The sequence below is a fragment of the Artemia franciscana genome, chromosome 4 (genome assembly GCF_032884065.1).
Source record: "Artemia franciscana chromosome 4, ASM3288406v1, whole genome shotgun sequence".
NCBI classification, from domain to species: Eukaryota; Metazoa; Arthropoda; class Branchiopoda; order Anostraca; family Artemiidae; genus Artemia; species Artemia franciscana.
Genome location: NC_088866.1, coordinates 33,432,754 through 33,458,851, shown reverse-complemented (window position 1 = coordinate 33,458,851; position 26,098 = coordinate 33,432,754). Strand labels below are relative to the sequence as shown.

The window sequence follows — 26,098 nt, the reverse complement described above, 5'->3', positions numbered from 1 at the left end:
TTTTAGTTTTCAGATTTATCCGTCTAAACTCTTTAAAATTCTACCAATTCAGCTCATGTATCATTTATGGTGTTCAACTAGCGTTCTAGTTTTCTCTTAATTTCAATTTTGATTAATATTAATAGGTTGCTGAAAATGATCAGGAGTATTTTATTCTTCCTTATTACAAATATAAGAGTACCTAAATTAGTAGGCTGTATCCCTTTTTTGCACCCTGAAGGGCACGAACGTATGCAGAAGAATCTACTTACTTTTTCTGATATCATATATTGTAAAACACCTAGTGTGGCAGATGTGGGCACCAAAAAGGAATAAAAGTTAAAAATACCGCCCATAATCAATATTGTCTTTCCCAGTTCAAACTTTCTCACAGCCATCGATACTATCTTCTCATTCATTTTCAACTCCATAACAAATGCCACTATCTTTATAAAGCTCTATTCTAAACATGAAGCAATAAAATGACAAACTTCTGTGCAATTAATTCTCAAATATGAAGAGGGAAGGGGAGTTTGTCGCTTTTTTAACAACAAATTTTTTAAACAACAATGATAAATGCAGTGACATATAGATCGTGTTCATGCTTAATTATTTTAACTTTCTCAGGGGATTCTGTCTTTCCCTTTATCGTGACTGAAATAATAGTATTTTCTCATAAAGTCGCACATGTCTTTCATGAATAAAGGAGTTGAAAACTTTCTGCATATGAACTATTTTTAATAAAACAACCATCTTAAATTTTTTACCATAACCATTTTGATAAAAAGGCTGAGGGACTAGTTGCCCTCTGATCATTTTTAACTTTTAAAAGAGCATTAGCACTTCCAATTTCCTATTGAGTGACCCCCCCCCTCTAATTTTAAATGAAAATTTCTTCCATATGAACTGTCTCTGTCTCTGGAAAAAATAAAACACCGAAACCTTATGATCTTTACTAGGCCATAATTTGAGCAATTCTTTCTGGAAGTAGAGGATCGGGTGATGGAAGGCCTGGGGTCAGCTCGCATTGATTTTGGAATAAATTATCGTTAAGAATCGGTCTTCGTATTGAATGGGTAGAGTGATGGAGAACCAGGAGTTAAATGCCATGAGTTGTGGAATATATTTTCGTTAATATTTTTTTCGAGGGGGGGGGGGAGATATCAGGCCATGGAGAGTCAGGAGTCAGCTCGCATAAGTTTTGGAAATAAATATCGTTAATTTTTTTTCTAGAGGGTGGATGGGGTCAGGCCATGAAGGGAAAGCGGCCTGTCCTCCTTAAGGTTGGGAATAAAACATATATAATATTTTTTTTTTATTTTCAATATATTTTAGAATAAAATATCGTTAATTTCGATTCCAAAGATTATATTTTGAACATCTAATTTTTTTGGTAGGGAACAGGATTAATTTAAAGGAAAAACTCAAGCATCCATGCAAAAACTCATTGTTGTTAGTTGAATTATTTAATGATGAATAGCTTGGTGTGGTTCTAACCCATATTAGATCAAGGTCATTGTTATTCAGATGAAAACTGCAGGTCGCTCACACAAATGCCTATTGTCTATAGCCTGGGAGCATGTTGAACTTAATTTAGATGGTAAATTGGCTATTTACCATCTTATTTACCATCTATTTACCAGTAGAGCTTTCTACTATTATAGATTTTTTTAAAGAAATTCCAAAATATCCAAATTTTTACCCAAATCTCATTGACTTATGACTTATCCAACCACCAAGAAAATGGTCCGTGAGAATTAAAGAGCATAAATTTTTGGCAGGGTGTGGAGAGGTAAGATTTGGATATATTTGAATGGAAAAGGAGCATTATTAGCTGTGTTAGCCTCAAATGGCTTGTGGTTGCAGTGAGTTGTTATCAGCAGCAGTAGTAATAGTATTTTTCAGGCACTGTATTTGGATAAGGCTAGGTCTGAGTAAAGTAAACACAGCTATCGAGACATATCGAAGCAATTCTCCTCTCAATGTTTTCTCCAATCCCCAGAATTTACCTTTGCATTATTATCTCCTATTATGTAAAATTTTTGGCAAGAGAATTTTCGTCCTTGGGATCTCAACCACGAAATGATAAATAAGAAACCCATAAAATAATACTGTCAATTGATTCAGACTGAATTTTCAGTTTGTTCTTCTCTTTAGGGTCTCTTCTGCCTTTTTAATTATATGTACTAGGGACAAGCGAGTCATTTTTGAACAGAAACAGAACATTTGTGTCTTTCTTTTTACTCTAAACTTACTTAATATGTACTAAGACAGTGTTAAAGTTACTGACCCATCTACCACATGAATCGACAGTATTTTTCTACTTTAATGTAATTTGAGCTTTGTTATTATGTCTGACATCTCTGGCTACTTTCCATGTATAAAAATTATTCAGTCTCTGGTCTGACTTCAATTCCTTCCACTCCTTGTAATTTACCAGTCCGTTAACAATAGCATCAATCTTTGTGTATAATTGTGGATGGGATGTGAAGAAGCCGGGAGAAAATTTTTAAAGCAAGGTGTTTGCTCAATGGAGGAAGTATGTAGTGGATTTCTGAATATAATGAGGAGGAGGAGGAGTGTGTGAAATAGATACCTAGCTTCTTTAGCCCGCTCACAAATATAAGTGAAAGAATTCATTCACATCCACGCAGCCAAAAATACTCCTAAATTTATAGATGAAAAAGATATCGCTAATACAGTTACTGATTGCATTTAATCTGTATTTTCCTTCAAATTCTGAATTAGAACTAGCCATCTCATCTTGAACTAACCAAATTTTTGGAGATTTTGTTATAATTCATTATTGTTTTTATTCGTAGTTGATTTTAAAGTTTATTTTGAATTTTTTTTTTCAGAAAGTAAAAATTTTTAATGTCTTAGGTTTTAGTTTGACTTTAGTTTATGTTATCTCGAGTTTCATTAATACTTTTTTTTTTAATTTTGCATAGACAAGAACTGTTACTGATCTGTATAGCCGCATGAGGCGTTTGATAATAAAATTGTTTTGGAGTGAAAAACGTCTATGACTTTTTCAAAGTTTTGAAATATATGCATATCCCTTCACGGTGCCAATATCTGGGACACAATACTTTCTCCTACTTCTTCTACTTGAAGCAGCACCTAGCATATGAAATTCATGTGTTAACGACCGGTAGAAACCAAAGGAGCAGTATGCAGAACATTCCTTGTTCTAGTGGCAAATATTGCATTGGTTGGGGTACACCAGGGATTCCACAAATCCCTAGCGAGTACCAAGGTGAGCCCATGCCAAAAAATCTTTGATTCTGCTCTGCTCTTGAAGTAGAAAGTTGACCTTGGATTGTTATAAAATATATTCATAACTAGGTTGTTATGAAAACTTTTTTTTTAATTGACATTTCATTCTTATCACCATCAATAAACAATTGAAACCCAACATGAACAAAAACTGTAATAAATTACAGAGTCAAACTCGAAAAAAGCAGAAACTAAAGGAGCAGTGTTGACACGCAACGTGAATTCTGAAGATTCACAGCATTGGCTTCACGCCAGGAAGTGTTGTAAGAGCAATGAAGGGCATGAAAGGGTCAAAAGCACTCAATCCTGATGGCATCCCGTCCTTTATCCTGAAAGAAGTGAGAGACGAGCTATGTGAACCTCTGGCAATACTTTTCCAAATCTCATTCGAGCAATGCAAGTTTCCTACTTCCTGGAAGCTATCCCATGTAACACCTATTTTCAAAGGAAACGGGAAACGGAGTGACTCGGAGAATTATCGCCCGATCAGCCTTGCTTCACCTTTCCTGAAAATCATGGAAAGGGTCACAGTGGAAAAGTTAAACTTGCATTTCGAATTGAACAGCCTCATCTTAGATCATCAGCATGGATTCCGTAAAAATCATTCTACTGTTTCCCAAATAGTAGTTATACAAAACTACATCCAGTCTGCCCTGGACTGTGGGATTACAATAGATATTATCCTAATCGATCTAATTAAGGCCTTCGACGGAATATCCTTACGAAAACTCATCCACTGCCTAGAAGTCGATGGAATCAAGGGATAGCTAAAAAATGGGCTCCCAGCATACTTGAATGATAGAAAAATAGCAGTCAAGGTTGCAGACACACTATCCACAAATGCAACCAGTGGCGTCCCACAAGGTAGTGTTCTCGGCCCAGTCTTGTTCGTCATGTACATAGACATTTGAATAAATGCCATTTCCCAAACGGTCTTCGGCCTGTTGGCAGACGATATAAAGCTCCTAGAAGAAGCTAGTGCATCATCACAAATCCAAAGCAAACTTTCACCAAATGTAGTAAAATGCTCTGTCGTATATCTTAGCCGCCAAAATCCTACGTACTCATACAAAATGAAAGGTATTGACCTGACAAAATCTACCTGTGAAAAGGACCTTCGTGTAATTCTGAGCTTAGACCTCAAACCAGAAAAGTAGATCAGCGTGGTTGTGCGTAAATCATCAAAAACTCTCTGGCTACTCACTCACTCCCTACGATACCTTGACATTCACTCAAAGATCTCAGCATAAACAAGCTACGTCAGACCACAGCTTGAATACTACTGTCATCTGGTCACCATATCTCAAAAAGAATATTGACAGAATAGAACGAGTCCAGAAACACTTTTTGCAAGGACTTCAAGGATTCAGAAACCTTCCGTATGACGAAGCTCTAAGAAGGCTCACTCTCCATAAACTTGAGACAAGAAGAACGATCTTAGACTTAAAAGCCCTCTTCAAGATAGTTCATGAGAATTTTGGTAACGTAAAAGACAAGCTTGTTCAAATAACTCCCCAAAGCAACAAAAGATCGCATAGTCTGCAATTGGAGCCTATGAAGATGAAGATTGCAAGATCTAATTTTTACCATCATTTGTTCATACCCTGGGTCATCAGGATCTGGAACAAACTACCATTCCCAGACGAAAAGATAAAATCACTGGAAGCCTTCTCCAATAGCCTAAACATAAACATACCATATCTCTAGACTATCAACATAGGACGACTTTAAATGGCAATCGTGCTGCAGTCGATTCGCTCTTCGCCCTGCCATAACATTTTTCTTTTCAAAAGGTGTCAGTTATGTGGAAATTTTTTTATTGAGAGGCGTGAGGAATAAAACTATTTATTTATTTAAATTCTTTGCATTTGAAAACAAAATGTGTTTTAAATACTTCCCCTTTTTGTATTTTGATAAGTCCAAATCAACAACAAAGAGAGATAAAACTCTACAAAAAGAAAACTTCAAACGAGACGACGGCCAATAGAAAGGAAAGACTAAAACAACGCGGATATTTCACCTGTATCCAAACAAGACGTCCTCAGCTTGCTCTTTGATTCTCATTGAAGTAACTCAAATAGCTGCTTTTCCCTACGTGGATAAATAGCGACAATTGTATTTATTATTATTGGTGGTGGTTTTTATTTGCTTTTAGTTTAGTTTTCTTTTAGTTTTTATCTTGAGCTGAGGACGCCTTGTTTGGATACAGGCGAAATATCCGCATTGTTTTAGTCCTTCCTTTCTACTGGCCGTCGTCTCGTTTGAAGTTTTCTTTTTGTAGAGTTTTATCTCTCTTTGTTGTTTATTGTCATGTCTGGCCAGTTCGAGCTTAAGAACTTTCATAAGTCCAAATCATTCTGACTTTTAGGATTGAATATCTGTGTATATATTAAGCTTTCAATTTATATATAACTAGCTGTTGGGGTGGCGCTTCGCGCCACCCCAACACCTAGTTGGTGGGGGCGCTTCGCGCCCCCCAAGCCCCCCCGCGCGCGTAAGTCGTTACGCGCCACGTTAGTTACGCGCCATTGTAGTTGTGTCCCTATGTCCCACCTGTGAATATAGATATATATATATATATATATATATATATATATATATATATATATATATATATATATATATATATATATATATATATATATATACTAGCTGTTGGGGTGGCGCTTCGCGCCACCCCAACACCTAGTTGGTGGGGCGCTTCGCGCCCCCCCCCCAAGCCCCCCCGCACGCGTAAGTCGTTACGCGCCATATTAGTTATGCGCCATTGTAGTTGTGTCCCTGTGTCCCACCTGTAAATATAGATAGATTTATATATGTGTTTCAAACTACGCAAAAATTGCGAATAAACAACATTCTTGGCTTTCCCATTGTCTGTGCATATGCAAAGTCGTATGTACTAATAATGACGTCATATACAAACGCTCTTTTTACAAACAAACAAACATGCATCCACATAACTCGTTTTTATATAGATAGATAGATAGATAGATACAATACAAATTAACTGCGTAAAACTTGCGAATAAACAACATTCTTCGCTGTCCAATTGTCGCTGCATATAAATACATTGTCAGGTTTACCGACCCTCGAACATGCAACGTACAATTGTCCATGGGAAAAACAATCAGGATTAAGATCTATACCACATTTTTCTAATGATTGACCTTGAGCTTTGTTAATGGTGATTGCAAATACTAATCGAATTGGGAATTGCAATCTTTTAAATTGAAAAAGCAGATCCGTTGGAATCATGGGAACGCGATGAATAAGAACAGCATCACCCTCATAAGGCCCTGTCAAGATTGTGGCCTCTATTAGGTTTTCCATTGTTTTTTTTTACGGCAAGTCGCGTGCCATTGCAAAGCTTTGGTGGGTTGATATTTCTTAAAAGTATTATTGGTACGCCTATTTTTAGTTGTAGCACGTGTGGTGGAAACCCTGAAGGATCTATGGAATTTAAAAATTCAGATGGATAATAAACCGCTTCATTTGGTTCCAAAACTGTGTCGACTGACTTGTAAAGGACTGTCTGGTCTCGAATCTTGTTCAAAACAATATTTTTGATTTCGTGGACGTCTATATTTTTGGGTGCGAGAATCGCTCTTTCACTTAGCCATTTATTATTTTTATAATTTTTTAGAATATTCGGAAATACTTTTTCAATCAATTCATTTTTGGACGTCACTAAATTACAGAAATCAGCAGGTAGTTATATACGTCCTGAAATTGAGTCTACTGTTTGACCAGAGTCATCGTTTTGCAATCGGACACGCATATTTGTAGTTAATTTTAATATTTTTACGTGTGCCTATAAATTAGAATTTTTTAGGCAAGCATTCATTTCGTCTGCAGGAGTTAAACTACGTAAAAATTGCGAATATACAACATTCTTGGCTTTCCCATTGTCTCTGCATATACAAAGCCGTATGTACTAATAATGACATCATATGCAAACGCTCTTTTTACAAACAAACAAACATGCATACATACAACTTGTTTTCATATAGATAGATAGATAGATAGATAGATAAAATACAAATTAACTGCGTAAAACTTGCGAATATACAACATTCTTCGCTGTCCAATTGTCGCTGCATATAAATAGATTGTCAGGTTTACCGACCCTCGAACATGCAACGTACAATTGTCAATGGGAAAAACAATCAGTATTAAGATCTATACCACATTTTTCTAATGATTGACCTTGAGCTTTGTTAATGGTGATTGCAAATGCTAATCGAATTGGGAATTGCAATCTTTTAAATTGAAAAGGCAGATCCGTTGGAATCTTGGGAATGCGAGGAATAAGAGCAGCCTCACCCTCAAAAGGCCCTGTCAAGATTGTGGCCTCTATTAGGTTTTCCATTGTTTTTTTTTACGGCAAGTCGAGTGCCATAGCAAAGCTTTGGTGGTTTATATTTCTTTAAAGTATTATTGGTAGGCCTATTTTTAGTTGTAGCACGTGTGGTGGAAACCCTGAGAATAATATCTCGAGGTAAAAACTGATCACCGACCATAACGATGGCCACTTCGTCGATAGTTGGAGCATTGTATCTACGCACATGTTGGCCAGGAGGCGTTTTGTCAGCGGAAATAACAATTTTATGCGTATAAGTAGGCATCAAATCGATGGCTGTTTTGAACAGACGCACTAAATTATTATTTTCGTGGAAAAGATGTTGTAATTGGGAAACGATTGTCCTTTCAATGTTGGGAGAAATTTCGCAACGTGCATTCAATTCAGAATTTCTATCACTGATGAAGTACAATTGTAAAAATTTATGATTCTCGCCTGAGAATGGTAGAAGAGACCCTGCTCTATGATAAATTTGCCCTTTTACTTTGAAAGTAGACATAAATTGATCTGGATTTTCAATTTGGGCTCCAAACGACGTCATTTGGAAACATGAGTTGTATTTTCTGATTCATTTATATTCCTTATGTCCCGGTGTCCCGGTCGTCATTTATATCCCCCTGTTTTATATCCCGCTTATTTTTCAGTTTTTTCCTTTTTTTAGTTTTTTTTTACTTTTTTAGTTCTTTTAGTTTTTACCTTTTTTAGTTTTTTTTAGTTTTTTAGATGAAATTTTTTTTAGTTTTTTACCTTTTTTTCTTTTTAGTTTTTTATTGGTTTTTACTTTTTTTAGCTTTTTATCTTTTTTATTTTTTTTTATTTTTATTTTTAATTTTATTAGTATTCTTTTTCTCTTCTATTTTTCATTTTTCCTTTTTTTTAGTTTTTTTTAGTTTTTAGTTTTTTAAGTTTTTTCCTTTTTTTAGTTTCTTTAGTTTTTTTAGTTTTTCGGCTTTTTTATTTTTTTATTAGTTTTTAGTTTTTTTTGTAGTTTTTGCCTTTTTTTAGTTTTTTCAGTTTTTTTTAGTTTTTAGTTTTTTACCTTTTTTAGCCTAACCAGGATTTGAACCTGGGACCTTCATTCTCCGTTCTGACACCCTCTCTCACCGAGTGACTACTCCAGCATGTTCATTTTGGTGTTTTAAATACAACATTATACAACATTTTGGTGTTTTAAATATATACAACATATACAACATTCTTTGCTGTCCCATTGTCTGTGCATATAAATAGATTGTCAGGTTTACCGACTCTTGAACATGCAACATATAATGGTCCATGGGAAAACAATCCGTATTCAGATCTATACCTCATGATTCTAATGATTTCCTTGAGCTTTGTTGATGGTGATTGCTAATCGACGATTCCCTGTGTCGCCGTCGTCATTTATATATCCCCGTGTGCCCCCCGGTGTCCCGGTCGTCATTTGTATTCCATGTGTTCCGGTCGTCATTTATGTCCCGGTGTCCCAGTCTGTGAATTCTCTTTGAGGGTCCCGGGCGTCATTGATATTCCTTGTGTCCCGGTGTCCCGGTCGTCATTCGTGTCCCGGTGTCCCAGTCTGTATATACATTCGTTTTTGAATGGCTATTTTTTTTAGGTTTTAGTTTTCTGCCTTTTTTTTAGTTTTTTTTAGTTATACCTCATGATTCTAATGATTCCCCTTGAGCTTTGTTGATGGTGATTGCTAATCGAACATTCTCTGTGTCCCCATCGTCATTTATATATCCCCCTGTGCCCCCCGGCGCCCCCGTTGTAGTTGTGTCCCTGTGTCCCGGTCGTCATTTATATTCCCTGTGTCCCGGTCGTCATTTGTATTCCGGTGTCCCAGTCTGTATATACATTCGTTTTTGAAATGGTAAATGATGAAATAAATTTTTGTACTTTTCCCCTTTTTTTCTTTTTAGTTTTTTTGGTTTTTACATTTTTTTAGTTTTTTTAGTTTTTTTTCTTTTTTCTTTTTAGTTTTTTTTTATTTTTATTTTTTTAGTTTCAGTTTTAGTTTTAGTTTGTTTTTTCTTTTTAGTTTTTTTAGTTTTGTTTTTCTCCTTTATTTTTCTTTTTGTTTCCTTTTTTAGTTTTTTTTATTTTTTAGTTTTTTTAGTTTTTTAGCTTTTTTAGTTTTTTTATTAGTTTTTAGTTTGTTTTTTTTCTTTTTAGTTTTCTTGTAGTTTTTACCTTTTTTTTAGTTTTTTTTTTTACTTATGTCCTGGTCGTCATTTATACTCCCTGTGTCCCGGTCGTCATTTGTGATGGTTTGTTAACGGTGTTTTGTTGATGGTAATTGCTAATTGAACATTCCTTGTGTCCCGGTCGCTTTCTCTTTGAGTGTCCCGGTCGTCATTTATATTCCCTATGTGCCGGTGTCCTGGTCGTCATTTGTGTCCCAATGTAATTTCGTAATTTCGTCAGTCGAAAACATGACGTCAGTCGACACAGAAACATGACGTCACCTGATCCACAGATCCACAGACAGACAGACAACTTATTTTTATATATATATAGATTGAGTTTTTTCAGTTGTCTTGGTTATAACGGTGATTTCCTTATCTTTATTTTTTGATATAAAGAGAAATAAAAACACATAGCTCAAAATAACGAACAAAAAACTTTAAACAACGGTTATTTTCAGTAAAGTGCAAGATTTTTTTGGTCTTTAGAAGGCACCGGGGGGGGGGCATCAGACGTATTCCTCTTAGTTTCTGCTCGTTTTGAGTTTCAATTATTTATTGAATTAATTATTGATTTCAATTAATTATTGATGGTGATTACCATCAATAATTATGTGTAATTATAGACAATATATATGTGTTGTCTGGCCAATCGTACTAAACAGAAAGGACAGATGTAGCTTTTATAGGACTACCCTTGGGTGAAACTATATTTATAATTATTGAAAGACTCTTCGTTCAGGATTTTTCACAGTACTGTATAAGGACTATCGTGCCATTTAAATGGCATGGTGCAATTTTGATGTTCATGCCAACAATAAAAATGCAACTAAAGGAAAAAACACCACTTTCAAATGTCTATTGCAAAATCATTGCGCTAATTATGAATTTAAAAGAATAAAAATTTATGTTAGCATCCTAGGTACTTTTAGATTAATGCATTCTAGTATTTCAATTATTTCTCGAGCCAAAAAATTGGTTTTTCTTTCCGATTTGGTTCGGTTAAGTCTTTTTGAGTTGAGCATTCAGACAAACGTGGAACCTAAAAAGCTAGAGTACAACAATATTACAAATACATGGAAAACCTACCGAAACAGTATATAGAGATGTCTCTTTCCAACCATTGTTTTGGTGATTCTTAAGGGTCCCTAACTATATCCTATAAAAAACCAATTTTTTTATACATTAACGCAAAAAAGGCGTGAAACCACTTAACAGGAATGGCAAGCTCAGTCGGTAGAGGACCAGACTCCCAATTTTAGCGACATAAATAATCCAGTCGTTATGGTTTTTTTTCGATATTTTAAAGTTAAATACTAAGAAAACATTATTTTTCAGGTAAAATTCTTATTTTTGAAGAAAATACCATTATTGGGGTAGTTTATGTACAGAGACAAATGTTAAATTTGATAGCAGGAGAGGAGGAATCTTTTCTCTGCGGAAACTCTTTATATTCACATATTAAAATAAACAGTTTTTGTAGGTCTTCCCTGTTTTGTCTCGTGGTTAGGGGGATGAAACTGAAATTTTCAGACACTGTGCTTTATGATGGGACGGTAAGATGACCTTGATTAGTTGCTTCGGACACGGTTAGGGGGACACGGTTTTCCTTTTATTGAAGTAAAGCAAAAATTAGAACAGTACTCAATTATGATTTTTTTTTTATTTGTGTATCCTTGGAAAATAAATTATACAACTATACATATTTAAAACAACTTCAGATGTAACTCTGTTTCAAACAGTTTTCAGTAAGACAGTTGTTCCATTGTAAACGTAAGTGTTATGTTTTTTCTATTTTGGTTAGTTGCGATAGGGGGATTAACTTGAAATTTCCAGGCACGTTACCTTATTATGGAAGGATAAAATGACTTGATTAGTTATTTGGGACAGGGTCTGGGAGCCAAACAATTTCTTACACATTAGAAATATTTTTATTGGTCTTCAAGCCTCTTTTCAGTTATTTCCTCTTATTAAATTAAAGCAAAAATTAGAACATTACTCAATTATGATTTTTTTTAATTTGTTAGTCTTTTGAAAATTAACTATACATTTTTACAAAAAAACTTCATATTTAACTCTATTTCAAACATTTTGAGCTAGAAAGTTGTTCCATAGTAAATGTATGTGTAATGTTTTTCTTTTTTACTTAGTTGCGATACGTTGGCTTCTTGCACACGACAGTCATATATTCACCAATATTTATAGACCCCCTCCAATATCCACTATACTCAAAGCTCATATATCCTAAATTGTGACTATTATAGGAACTGAGCCAGTTCTCATAATTCATGTTGGTGCCATCCACCCAGTATGTTGAATTATACAAGCAACCAATCCACACAATTTCTGATCCTGCTATCTCCCGGATAAAGCTATTTTCTTCACTGGAGTGTATCGAAATCATATCAGCTCCTTCATTTCTACAAGCAGCAATCCCATCTCCCCAGTACATTTTTTGTTTGACTGAATAGCAATAGCAGACGTTGTTTTGGAAGCATCTTTCTGTATAGTTATTAGGGCATGGATCGGGTTGCTGCGTTGTAGGTGGTGGAACTGTAGTTGTTGGTTTAGAAAGTGGCATTTCACAGAATATTGGTCGTAGTTCAGTACAAGGACTATCACGCCATTTGAAGGGCACGATATAGCCCTCGTCTTCGTATCCAACATAATGAACACAGTCACTGGAATTGGCCCCATTTGTGGGTGCATCATCGTTCCAGCTGGCATAGTTCAAATCGCTTTCATCCACCCATATAAAGGAATTATTAACTCTTCTCAGTCCTATCCAAGCACCGCGTCGTAAGTCGTCTGGAAACACGTAAAGAAACTTGTTCTTATCTTCTGAATGGATTGAGGGTAATTCTCCTCCGAAACCATTACAAATCTGTTCAGCAATTTCGTAGCGAACGTAGCCGTCAACGTATTGAAAGCAGCTACAGTCATTTTCATTGCTGCAAACTAGGCTCCATCCATCTGCACAATATGCTCCGTTTTTTGAGTCTGGATGCTTCTGAACTAAAAGAAGAATAAAAGTTGCAAATTTACTACGAATAAATACTTGATGATAGTTATTTTCTACTGAGCACTGAACCTTCACGTTTATCATGGACTTTTTACAATATTTTTCTTATATATAGAGTAATTTGCTTATGTAATTTGTTGCTCGAGTTTTTTATCATTAAAACTTTTTATATAATGTCTTCTTAGTTTTCTTTTTACGAATGCCCCCAGAAATTACTTGTATTTTGCAGATGCTAAAAACATTTGCTAGCACCACTCTAAAAATCCCAAAATACTTCCTTTGTGTGAGTTCTAGCACCAGTTGGGCAAACTTACAACCTCTCAATGATAAATATGATGTGGTACCAATGCTAGTTTTCTGAAAGATCTCCTACTACCCTCCATTTGATGACTTGTCTCTTTACTTGTACCTCGGTTTGCATGGTAAACAGTCATAAACTTAGCAATTTCGAATTGAGCACAAGAATAAACACCCACACTGATGACGGGTCCAGCAGCTCTGTTCTTGTTATCAGAGTGGCTTATAGTCAATATGTTTTCTAACCCCTTCGGCCATCTCTTGTTTTTTAGACTATACAGCTCTATCATATTGACAAAAGTTAAGTAATTTTTGTGGTTGTAGGTATTTTGTAACTATTTCTCAATAATGGTTAGTATATAATCCCAACTAGTACCAAAGTAACATTAAGAAAGAGCTGTGACACAGTCAAGTGGGTAAGTTTACAATTTATTTACTGATTCACTAAGTTAAGCTTAAACATACCAGTTGATATACGCTTTAACGCTAGTTTCAAATAAGCAAAAATAAGATAAGATTCATTCTTCAGTATTCTTCAGTATAGTATAAATATAAAAATAAGTTGTCTCTGTGTGTTTGGGTCTGTCGGGTGACGTCATGTTTGTGTGTTGACTGACGTCATGAAGTTAGTTGTCGTCATTTTTGTTATGACGGTGATGTCATTAAAGGTATTTAAGACATGCGTTCACGGGGAAATCTATTAATGTTTAACTGTAAAATGACTGATGAACTTACAATGGCAACAGCCGAGGAAGATGCTCAAAGAGTCTATGCCAAAAAACTTGCTGCTGATAGAGGAAGTAAGAAAAGAAAGCGTGCCGAGGAATCAAAAGAACAGCAAGAAAACAGGCTGGAGGCTGATAGAGAAAGATAGAACAGAAAGCGTGCCGAGGAACTACCAGAGCAACGCGAAATCAGATTTGCTGCTAAAAGAGAAAGTGAAAAAAGAAGGCGTGCCAAGGAACTACCAGAGCAACATGATACCAGACTTGCTGCTAAAAGAGAAAGTGAAAAAAGAAGGCATGCCAAGGAACTACCAGAGTAACATGAAACCAGACTTGCTGCTAAAAGAGAAAGTGAAAAAAGAAGGCGTGCCGAGGAATCACAAGAACAGCAAGAAATCAGGCTTGCTGCTGATAGAGAAAGTAAGAAAAGAAAGCATGCCGAGGAATCAGAGCAACCTGAAAGTTATCGCCTGGCATTCAGGTACAGCCCAGTCGATGATTATAGCTTGAGTAGATGTGTTCAAATCGGGACTATGTCTAAAATTTGTCCCTATTGCAAGGCCTTGAAATTCAATGGTAAAACAATGGGAATGTGTTGCGCCTCGGGAAAAGTTAAACTTCCTCTATTGGCTGCACCACCAGAGCCATTGAAGACTTTCCTTACTGGAACTACGTCAGAATCTAAGCGTTTTTTATCACAAATCAGAAAATATAACTCATGTTTCCAAATGACGTCGTTTGGAGCCCAAATCGAAAATCAAGATACATTTATGTCTACTTTCAAAGTAAAAGGGCAAATTTATCATAGAGCAGGGTCCCTTCTACCATTCTCAGGCGAGAATTATAAATTTTTACAATTGTACTTCATCAGTGATAGAAATTCTGAATTGGATGCAAGTTGCGAAATTTCTCCCAACGTTGAAAGGACAATCGTTTCCCCATTGCAACATCTTTTCCACGAAAATAATAATTTAGTGCGTCTGTTCAAAACAGCCACGATTTGATGCCTACTAATACGCATAAAATTGTTATTTCCGCTGACAAAACGCCTCCTGGCCAACATGTGCGTAGATACAATGCTCCAACTATTGACTAAGTGGCAATCGTTATGGTCGGTGATCAGTTTTTACCTCGAGATATTATTCTTCATAAGCGAAACGCTCAGTTGTTAAGAATTGCGGAAACTCATCGATGCTACGATGCCCTACAATATCCTATCATTTTTTGGGATGGAGCCGACAGCTATCACTTTAATATTAAATTGATGAATCCAGCCACTAACAAAGAAATTAATAAGAAATGCAGTGCAATGCACTATTATTCCTATAGACTAATGATTCGGCAGGATGAAGAAAATTATATTTTAAAATGCCGTCAATTGTTTCACCAATACGTCGTTGATATGTATGCTAAAATTGAATCAGAACGTTTGCTATATATCCGCCTGAATCAGACCAAGCAACGCTCTGAACAATACATTCATTTGCGAGATGCAGTTGTAAATGACGGTAATACCACAAACGTTGGAAGATTAACAATTTTACCTTCGTCATATGCTGGCAGTCCCCGTCATATGCATGAATATGCTCAAGATGCTATTGCGTATGTTCGTCTCTATGGTCGTCCAGATTTATTTATTACATTTACATGTAACCAATCTTAGGACGAGATACGGCAGCTTTTACTTCAAGGACAATCGGCGGTTCATAGACATGACATTACGGCCCGTGTCTTCCGGCAAAAGTTGAAATCACTGATAAACTACATAGTAAAACTTGAAGTGTTTGGGTCAGTGCGATGCTGGATGTACTCAGTGGAATGGCAAAAAAGAGGTTTGCCACACGCACATATACTAATCTGGCTACATAAAAAAAACTACTTCGAACGAAATTGATGATGTGATTTCTGCTGAAATACCTGATGAAAATGTCGATAAGGGGTTACATGATATTATTGTAAAAAATATGATACATGGACCTTGCGGTGCATTGAACGAAAAATCACCATGCATGGCCAAAAGGAAGGTGCACAAAGCAATATCCTCGACTTTTAGTATCCAACACAATTACTGGCAATGATGGTTACCCACAATATAGAAGAAGATCTACTGAAGATGGCGGTAAAATAGCAATAATGAAGAAGCGTAACGGTACCACCATCGAAGTAGATAACCAGTGGGTTGTTCCATATTCCCCATTATTATCAAAAAAATTTAATGCACACATAAACGTTGAATACTGTAATTCCGTAAAGGCAATCAAATACATATGTAAATACGTCAACAAAGGCAGTGATATGGCAGTTTTTAGCTTGCAGCCCGAAATCAAAGATATCGACGAAATCGTACAATATCAGGCTGGAAGATACATAAGCAGTAATGAAGCTGTTTGGTGAATTCTTTTATTTCCGATACATGAACGTAGTCCAGCTGTTGTTCACTTAGCGGTAGATTTACAGAATGGTCAACGTGTTTATTTCTCGGAAACCAACGTGCAACAAAGAGCCCTGAATCCACCGGATACAAAGTTAACCGCTTTCTTTTCGCTTTGCAAAAATGATTCTTACTAAAGAAGGAATACTAAAAATAAAGTATTTGAACGTCGAAAACAGGGTACGTCAGTCGACGGCCAACCTATCATCTTCAAAGATTCCACAATAGGAAAACTCTACACTGTTCACCCCAATCAACATGAATGCTTAATTCTACGCCTGCTTTTGGTGAATGTACCCGGTCCGACATCCTTTGAGTATTTGAGCACTGTAAACGGTACTATACATGACACTTACAATAGTGCATGCCAAGCTCTGAATTTATTGTAGAATGACTTATTTTTCAGTTTTTTCCTTTTTTTTAGTTTTTTTTTTTTTTTTAGTTTTTTACCTTTTTTTAGTTTTTTTAGTTTTTTTAGTTTTTTAGCTTTTTTACTTTTTTTATTAGTTTTTAGTTTTTTTTGTAGTTTTTGCCTTTTTTTAGTTTTTTCAGTTTTTTTTTTAGTTTTTTATTGGTTTTTACCTTTATTTTAGCTTATTTTTCAGTTTTTTCCTTTTTTTTAAGTTTTTTTTAGTTTTTAGTTTTTTACCTTTTTTTAGTTTTTTTAGTTTTTTTAGTTTTTTAGCTTTTTTATTTTTTTTATTAGTTTTTAGTTTTTTTTGTAGTTTTTGCCTTTTTTTTAGTTTTTTTAGTTTTTTAGCTTTTTTATTTTTTTTATTAGTTTTTAGTTTTTTTTGTAGTTTTTGCCTTTTTTTAGTTTTTTCAGTTTTGACGTCACCTGATCCAGTTTTTTCAGGTGACGTCACCTGATCCATCCACAGACAGACAACTTATTTTTATATATATAGATATATATATATATATATATATATATATATATATATATATATATATATATATATATATATATATATATATATATATATATATATATATATATATATATATACTAGCTGTTGGGGTGGCGCTTCGCGCCACCCCAACACCTAGTTGGTGGGGGCGCTTCGCGCCCCCCCCCAAGCCCCCCCGCGCGCGTAAGTCGTTACGCGCCATAATAGTTACGCGCCATTGTAGTTGTGTCCCTATGTCCCACCTGTGAATATAGATATATATATATATATATATATATATATATATATATATATATATATATATATATATATATATATATATATATATATATATATATATATATATATATATATATGGTTTTAACTACGTAAAACTTGCGAATATACAACATTCTTTGCTGTCACATTGTCTTTGCATATAAATAGATTGTCAGGTTTACCGACTCTTGAACATGCAACATATAATGGTCCATGGGAAAACAATCTGTATTCAGATCTATACCTCATGATTCTAATGATTGCCCTTGAGCTTTGTTGATGGTGATTGCTAATCGACCATTCCCTGTCCCGGTGTCCCGGTCGTCATTTATATCCCCCTGTTTCCCCCGGTGTCCCCGTTGTAGTTGTGTCCCTGTGTCCTGGTCGTCATTTATATTCCCTGTGTCCCGGTCGTCATTTGTATCCCGGTGTCCCGGTCTGTATATACATTCGTTGTTTAGTTTTGTTTTTCTCCTTTATTTTTTTCCTTTTTTTTTCTTTTTTAGTTTATTTAGATTTTTAGATTTTTTAGTTTTTTTATTAGTTTTTAGTTTTTTTTTCTTTTTAGTTTTGTTAGTTTTTTTTTTACTTATGTCCTGGTCGTCATTTATACTCCCTGTGTCCCGGTGCTTTGTTGATTGCTAATCGAACATTCCTTTTGTCCTGGTCGCTTTCTCTTTGAGTGTCGTCATTTATTTTTTTCTTTTTTAGTTCTTTTAGTTTTTACCTTTTTTAGTTTTTTTTTAGTTTTTTAGATGAAATTTTTTTTTAGTTTTTTCCTTTTTTTCTTTTTAGTTTTTTATTGGTTTTTACCTTTATTTTAGCTTATTTTTCAGTTTTTTCCTTTTTTTTATTTTTTTTTTTATTTTTTATTTTTTTTTAGTTTTTTACCTTTTTTTAGTTTTTTCAGTTTTTTTTTTTAGTTTTTTATTGGTTTTTACCTGTATTTTAGCTTATTTTTCAGTTTTTTCCTTTTTTTTAGTTTTTTTTTAGTTTTTAGTTTTTTTAGTTTTTTACCTTTTTTTAGTTTTTTAGCTTTTTTATTAGTTTTTAGTTTTTTTGTAGTTTTTGCCTTTTTTTAGTTTTTTTAGTTTTTTAGCTTTTTTATTAGTTTTTAGTTTTTTTTGTAGTTTTTGCCTTTTTTTTAGTTTTTTTCTTTTTAGTTTTTTTGTAGTTTTTACCTTCTTTTTAGTTTTGTTAGTTTTTTTTTTACTTATGTCCTGGTCGTCATTTATACTCCCTGTGTCCCGGTGCTTTGTTGATTGCTAATCGAACATTCCTTTTGTCCTGGTCGCTTTCTCTTTGAGTGTCGTCTTTTTTTTTTTATTTTTTAGTTCTTTTAGTTTTTACCTTTTTTAGTTTTTTTTAGTTTTTTAGATGAAAATTTTTTTTAGTTTTTTCCTTTTTTTCTTTTTAGTTTTTTATTGGTTTTTACCTTTATTTTAGCTTATTTTTCAGTTTTTTCCTTTTTTTTAGTTTTTTTTTATTTTTTATTTTTTTTAGTTTTTTACCTTTTTTTAGTTTTTTTAGTTTTTTAGCTTTTTTACTGTTTTTATTAGTTTTTAGTTTTTTTTGTAGTTTTTGCATTTTTTTAGTTTTTTTCAGTTTTTTTTTAGTTTTATATTAGTTTTTACCTTTATTTTAGCTTATTATATATATATATATAAAGAACCAGAGTTTGTATTTCCAGCAGTAATTGGATGTCCAGTAGATTACCGCAAAGTGGCTTGAACTCACATCCTTCGAATTCGAAAGAGAGTATCAAAGCCAATGTACTACGGTAACTGCTACTACATTTTGTATTATTGAATACTTGATTAATTTAAAGTGATTGGGGTATCTGTTTTAAGGTTTTCGAATTACTTTAATCTATTGTCAAAATATATTGAAATATTTGTGCAATTCCCAGTTTTTTTTTTAGTTTTTTCTTTTTTTAGTTTTTAGCTTTTTTAGTTTTTTTTTAGTTTTTTATCTTTTTTATTTTTTTACGTTTTTTCTTTTTAGGTTTTTTCTTTTTTTAATTTTTTTAATTTTTAATTTTTTTTTTTAGTTTTTTCTCTTAGTTTTTTTTTAGTTTTTTACCATTTTTCTTTTTCGAATTACTTTTATCTATTGTCAAAATATTTCGAAATATTTATGCAATTTCCAGTTTTTACATTCTAGTTTGTTTTCTTTTATATATATAGAAGATATAATCTAGCGTAACGGACAGACAACTTATTTTTATATATATAGATATATATATATATATATACTAGCTGTTGGGGTGGCGCTTCGCGCCACCCCAACACCTAGTTGGTGGGGGCGCTTCGCGCCCCCCCCAAGCCCCCCCGCGCGCGTAAGTCGTTACGCGCCATAATAGTTACGCGCCATTGTAGTTGTGTCCCTATGTCCCACCTGTGAATATAGATATATATATATATATATATATGGTTTTAACTACGTAAAACTTGCGAATATACAACATTCTTTGCTGTCCCATTGTCTTTGCATATAAATAGATTGTCAGGTTATCCCCCTGTTTCCCCCGGTGTCCCCGTTGTAGTTGTGTCCCTGTGTCCCGGTCGTCATTTATATTCCCTGTGTCCCGGGTCCCGGTCATCATTTGTATCCCGGTGTCCCGGTCTGTATATACATTCGTTTTTTAGTTTTGTTTTTCTCCTTTATTTTTTTCCTTTTTTTTTCTTTTTTAGCTTATTTAGATTTTTAGATTTTTTAGTTTTTTTTATTAGTTTTTAGTTTTTATTTCTTTTTAGTTTTTTTGTCCCGGTCGTCATTTATATCCCCCTGTTTCCCCCGGTGTCCCCGTTGTAGTTGTGTCCCTGTGTCCCGGTCGTTATTTATATTCCCTGTGTCCCGGTCGTCATTTGTATCCCGGTGTACCGGTCTGTATATACATTCGTTTTTTAGTTTTGTTTTTCTCCTTTATTTTTTTCCTTTTTTTTTCTTTTTTAGTTTATTTAGATTTTTAGATTTTTTAGTTTTTTTATTAGTTTTTAGTTTTTTTTTCTTTTTAGTTTTTTTGTAGTTTTTACCTTCTTTTTAGTTTTGTTAATTTTTTTTTTTACTCTACAAAAAAAACTAAAAAGAAAAAAAAACTAAAAAAGCTAAAAAACTAAAAAAAACTAAAAAAAGGTAAAAATCTAATAACTAAAAAAAACTGAAAAAAATAAAAAAGGCAAAAACTACAAAAAAAATAAAAACTAATAAAAAAACTAAAAAAGCTAAAAAACTAAAAAAACTAAAAAAAACTAAAAAAAGGTAAAAAACTAAAAAAACTAAAAACTAAAAAAGAAAAAAACTAAAAAAAAGGAAAAAACTGAAAAATAAAAGAGAAAAAGAAAACTAAAAAAATATGAATAAATATATATAAAAATAAGTTGTTTGTGGGTTATGTCTGTCTGTCTGTCTGTCGAGTGACGTCGTGTTTGTCCGCATATGACGTCTGAATTATTTCACACTAATACAAAAGAAGAAAAAAAACTAAAAAAGGTAAAAACTACAAAAAAACTAAAAAGAAAAAAAACTAAAAAAGCTAAAAAACTAAAAAAAACTAAAAAAAGGTAAAAAACTAAAAACTAAAAAAAACTGAAAAAACTAAAAAAAGGCAAAAACTAAAAAAAAACTAAAAACTAATAAAAAAACTAAAAAAGCTAAAAAACTAAAAAAACTAAAAAAACTAAAAAAAGGTAAAAAACAAAAAAAAACTAAAAACTAAAAAAGAAAAAACTAAAAAAAAGGAAAAAACTGAAAAATAAGAAAAAAAGAAAACTAAAAAAATATTAATAAATATAAAAAATATAAATATAAATCTATATATATAAAAATAAGTTGTCTGTGTGTGGATCTGTGGATGGATCAGGTGACGTCATGTTTGTCCGCATATGACGTCTGAATTATTTCACACTAATACAAAAGAAGAAAAAAACTAAAAAAGGTAAAAACTACAAAAAAAACTAAAAAGAAAAAAAAACTAAAAAAGCTAAAAAACTAAAAAAAAACTAAAAAAAGGTAAAAATCTAATAACTAAAAAAAAACTGAAAAAAATAAAAAAAGGCAAAAACTACAAAAAAAATAAAAACTAATAAAAAAAACTAAAAAAGCTAAAAAACTAAAAAAACTAAAAAAAACTAAAAAAAGGTAAAAAACTAAAAAAAACTAAAAACTAAAAAAGAAAAAAACTAAAAAAAAAGGAAAAAACTGAAAAATAAAAGAGAAAAAGAAAACTAAAAAATATGAATAAATATATATAAAAATAAGTTGTTTGTGGGTTATGTCTGTCTGTCTGTCTGTCGAGTGACGTCGTGTTTGTCCGCATATGACGTCTGAATTATTTCACACTAATACAAAAGAAGAAAAAAAACTAAAAAAGGTAAAAACTACAAAAAAAACTAAAAAGAAAAAAAACTAAAAAAGCTAAAAAACTAAAAAAAAACTAAAAAAAGGTAAAAAACTAAAACTAAAAAAAAACTAAAAAAAAATTAAAAAAGGGCAAAAACTAAAAAAAAAACTAAAAACTAATAAAAAAACTAAAAAAGCTAAAAAACTAAAAAAACTAAAAAAACTAAAAAAAGGTAAAAAACAAAAAAAAACTAAAAACTAAAAAAGAAAAAACTAAAAAAAAAAGGAAAAAACTGAAAAATAAGAGAAAAAGAAAACTAAAAAAATATTAATAAATATAAAAAAGTAAAAAAATGGTAAAAACTACAAAAAAACTAAAAACTAATAAAAAAACTAAAAAATCTAAAAATCTAAATAAACTAAAAAAGAAAAAAAAGAAAAAAGGAAAAAAATAAAGGAGAAAAACAAAACTAAAAAACGAATGTATATACAGACCGGGACACCGGGATACAAATGATGACCGGGACACAGGGAATATAAATGACGACCGGGACACAGGGACACAACTACAATGGGGACGCCGGGGGGCACAGGGGGATATAAATGACGACCGGGACACCGAGACGCAAGGAATATAAATGACGCCCGGGACACTCAAAGAGAAATCACAGACTGGAACACCGGGACACAAATGACGACCGGGACACAGGGAATATAAATGACGACCGGGACACAGGGACATAACTACAAAGGGGACGCCGGGGTGCACAGGGGGATATATAAATGACGATGGCGACTCAGGGAATGGTCGATTAGCAATCACCATCAACAAAGCTCAAGGGCAATCATTAGAATCATGAGGTATAGATCTGAATACGGATTGTTTTCCCATGGACCATTATATGTTGCATGTTCAAGAGTCTGTAAACCTGACAATCTATTTATATGCACAGACAATGGGACAGCAAAGAATGTTGTATATTCGCAAGTTTTACGTAGTTAAAAACATATATATATATATATATATATATATATATATATATATATATATATATATATATATATATATATATATATATATATATATATATATATATATATATATATATATATATATATATATATATATCTATATTCACAGGTGGGACATAGGGACACAACTACAATGGCGCGTAACTAAAATGGCACGTAACGACTTACGCGCGCGGGGGGGCTGGGGGGGGGCGCGAAGCGCCCCCACCAACTAGGTATATATATATATATATATATATATATATATATATATATATATATATATATATATATATATATATATATATATATATATATATATATATATATATATATATATATATATATATATATATATATATATATATATATATATATATATATATATATATATATATATATATATATATGTATATATATATATACTTATTTATATATATATATATATATATATATATATATATAAATACTTATTTATATATAACCCTCCCCTCTCCCTCGACTAAGGCTATCTTAATGTTTAAAATACTTCTCGCGTCGACTAAAACTAGAAGCCCCTGAACACAAATGCATGAAAGTCGCTTGTGTTCACATTATTTATATTTCCTGGATATTAGTAATCTGACAATACCCGACGGGCTTATTAGTAATCATCCCCTTATTTTCAATTAATTTAAAAATGCAGTCTTCGCTTTACATGAGGGAAAAATGTTCCATTAGGGATTTGTCTGGGGGGGGAGGATATTCCACTTGAGGCTGATAGAAATATTTGAGGGCATTTCACTGTTAGGAAAATGTTGGGGTAAATTTTTCGCAAGTCGGAATTTTCTCTAGGGGAAATGTTTTAAGCGAGGGAAGGAATTTCCATGGGGTAGGGGGTTTTCGAAGGTCAATTTTCTGTAAGAGGCTTTTTCAAATACTTTGAAAATTAAGCAACCGTTAATAATACGCAGGTGGGGGAGTTTGCATGACAAAAAAATTTTCAGGGGGATATCCTTTGGATATCCTTGATTTTGAGATTGCATTATGTCCGTGGAATAAGCTAGATAAAAAAAAAACATTATAAGTTAATAAAGTTTAAGCTGAAGAGAACAATGAAAGAAAGAGATAAAAAAATGTTGTGAAAAAAATTGTAATCCAACCGAAAAATATCTTATCAGTCATGTTATAGTAGTTGTAAAAGAAGCAAAATAAAATAAACTTAAACAGTCACCAACACGATTTTAAGGATATTAGTTACCACAACTTACTGTCTCATCTACTGTAGCAAATACTAACGGATTTACGACAAAGCACTGTTAACACGAAAAAAATAGTTGACAGAATAGTATAATAAAATCTCAAGATACCTGCCCAGGATGAGCTGAGAAAGACAAGCAAGTAAAGAAACATTGAAATCATCTTGAAAGATTGATTTGAAAACTATTAGGAGACACAGATTTGTACTGTATTTTTATCTAAAACAAACATTGACATCAGAGTAATTTATAGGGATGATTTCATGGATCCAACTACAGACCAAATCGATAAATCATCAACTCTATCCAAATAACAAACAAATTATTGTTTGAGAACATTTTCCTAGATTTACTATAACTAAAAGGTTCTTTTTAACTGTCCATAACACATTCAGGAATTATGCTGCGTATTATCTAACAAATCTGGTTCGCCTCTCTGGAATCGGTTATGATTTGCTTACTTTTAGTGAGAAAAACTACGATGCAGTTATAAATTAATTAAATATTTAACATTTTAATGGGATTGTGGGTAAGGTTAGGTTTTAATCTAATGCAGTCTGCGCGACCTGCTTTCCATAATTCCTTGTCGCAGTTTTCGCATTTTTTTTCTATATTATCATCGTATTTGGTATATTTCATCGTAATTAACCTAACTTCACTTCTTAAGTGTGTTTTGGATTGTTAATAGATACCAATTAGAATTTTACAAACGCTGTAGGTAGCTATGTGACCTGAGGCCAACATAGCTACGTACGCTTCAACACCTCCCAACTCATATTCAAAGCCTCCCTTTTTACATCCTCCCAGTAGGTTCCTATTACCTTTAAATCTTTCTTCACTAAATCCTCCCACCCCACCCACGGACGTTCTCCAGTTCAGCCTTACACTGTTGGCCGGAAAGGACAATGTTTGGTAATCATTCATCCGCAGAACGTGCCCTAGCCACCTCAACCTTCCTCTAATTGTAACGCTAGAAAGCAGGATTGAACCACACTTTTCGTACAGCCTATTGTTTGAAACACGGGGTGCCGTACAGTGCACAGAGTCAGTGGTGCACCCACTCAAAACAATGTGTAGACAATTACAAATATGCAACCTACACTTAAGTGTGTGTTTTTTTACGTTCAATAAATTTTATCTTTGTTTTTAACTCTTTATTTAAACAACAAATGTGCCTCATCACTTCAACAGCCCTTTTTTAATGAAAGGAGGCCATCCCACTCAAATTTCTTGCAGGAATCTCGATAAAAGCCTTTCTTTTATGGATTTTTCTAACCTTATTTTCAACCCTATTTTATATCTCTATGTTTCAATTCTAGGACTTTAAACCTTTATGTTTCAGAAACAAAACTCCCCATAGATTTTCAGAAATTTGTAATCCTGCTCTTCAAAATTCAGAGAATTAAACTTTTAATCAAATTTTGACACAATTCTATTTTCGATAATAAAATTCTTTACATTTAAAAAGTTTAATTCTCTTTTATATACCTAGGCTTCTAAGATTTTTAGTTTTCAGATTTATCCGTCTAAACTCTTTAAAATTCTACCAATTCAGCTCATGTATCATTTATGGTGTTCAACTAGCGTTCTAGTTTTCTCTTAATTTCAATTTTGATTAATATTAATAGGTTGCTGAAAATGATCAGGAGTATTTTATTCTTCCTTATTACAAATATAAGAGTACCTAAATTAGTAGGCTGTATCCCTTTTTTGCACCCTGAAGGGCACGAACGTATGCAGAAGAATCTACTTACTTTTTCTGATATCATATATTGTAAAACACCTAGTGTGGCAGATGTGGGCACCAAAAAGGAATAAAAGTTAAAAATACCGCCCATAATCAATATTGTCTTTCCCAGTTCAAACTTTCTCACAGCCATCGATACTATCTTCTCATTCATTTTCAACTCCATAACAAATGCCACTATCTTTATAAAGCTCTATTCTAAACATGAAGCAATAAAATGACAAACTTCTGTGCAATTAATTCTCAAATATGAAGAGGGAAGGGGAGTTTGTCGCTTTTTTAACAACAAATTTTTTAAACAACAATGATAAATGCAGTGACATATAGATCG

The 26,098-nt window shown here is 33.0% G+C and overlaps 1 protein-coding gene across 1 annotated transcript; it reads right to left on the bottom strand.

The window, feature by feature from the left end:
- Positions 1 to 10,153: 10,153 nt before the first annotated feature.
- On the bottom strand, positions 10,154 to 24,263 carry LOC136026326 (macrophage mannose receptor 1-like). The gene is made up of 2 exons (XM_065702750.1): positions 24,132 to 24,263; positions 10,154 to 12,801 (listed from the first exon to the last, which is right to left on the bottom strand). The coding sequence occupies exons 1-2, from the start codon at positions 24,181 to 24,183 to the stop codon at positions 11,933 to 11,935; spliced, it is 921 nt and encodes a 306-aa protein (XP_065558822.1). The 5' UTR covers positions 24,184 to 24,263; the 3' UTR covers positions 10,154 to 11,932.
- Between the last annotated feature and the right edge of the window lie 1,835 nt (positions 24,264 to 26,098).

Coding starts and splice junctions, on each gene's coding strand:
- LOC136026326 (XM_065702750.1), bottom strand. CDS start 24,183: ATGATTTCAATGTTTCTTTACTTGCTTGTCTTTCTCAGCTCATCCTGG. Junction 12,802..24,131: donor TCTCAGCTCATCCTGGGCAG/GTATCTTGAGAT, acceptor TTCTTCTTTTAG/TTCAGAAGCATCCAGACTCA.